This window comes from Penaeus monodon, chromosome 27 (assembly GCF_015228065.2).
Source record: "Penaeus monodon isolate SGIC_2016 chromosome 27, NSTDA_Pmon_1, whole genome shotgun sequence".
Classification (NCBI taxonomy): Eukaryota; Metazoa; Arthropoda; class Malacostraca; order Decapoda; family Penaeidae; genus Penaeus; species Penaeus monodon.
In genome coordinates, this window is record NC_051412.1 from 24,098,166 (window position 1) to 24,098,483 (window position 318).

At 35.5% G+C, this 318-nt stretch overlaps 1 protein-coding gene across 1 annotated transcript in view; it reads right to left on the bottom strand.

Moving 5' to 3' along the window:
• The window catches only part of LOC119590456 (intraflagellar transport protein 74 homolog), a 9,275-nt gene extending 9,250 nt beyond the window's left edge, over window positions 1-25 (bottom strand). Inside the window, exon 1 of the mRNA XM_037939116.1 lies at window positions 4-25. Within this exon, the coding sequence (XP_037795044.1) occupies window positions 4-25 (22 nt within the window). The remainder of the gene's footprint in view (window positions 1-3) is intronic.
• Window positions 26-318: the final 293 nt, after the last annotated feature.

The following is a 318-nucleotide window of genomic DNA, read 5'->3' on the forward strand; positions in this document are numbered from 1 at the left end:
CACTTGCCACTTCCTTGTTAAACATTATGAATATGAGCATGTAATGTGATGATGATAATTAAAGAAATTCCATGAATGAGATGCTAATTGTTTTATCACTAACCTCTTGTACAAAATCTATTCACTCTCACCACCTGTTCTAATGGGCAGCAGCTTATTTTGCATTAATGTCATTCATGTCCTTCGCCAGATACACATGCAATATTACATAGAACAGTTTGTGTGACACTTGTGATATCCACACAGTGCATACACACATCTCATTCATTTGTTTGTAATGAAAGGTGTCACTTTATATGCATAGAGTGAAGGGTACGA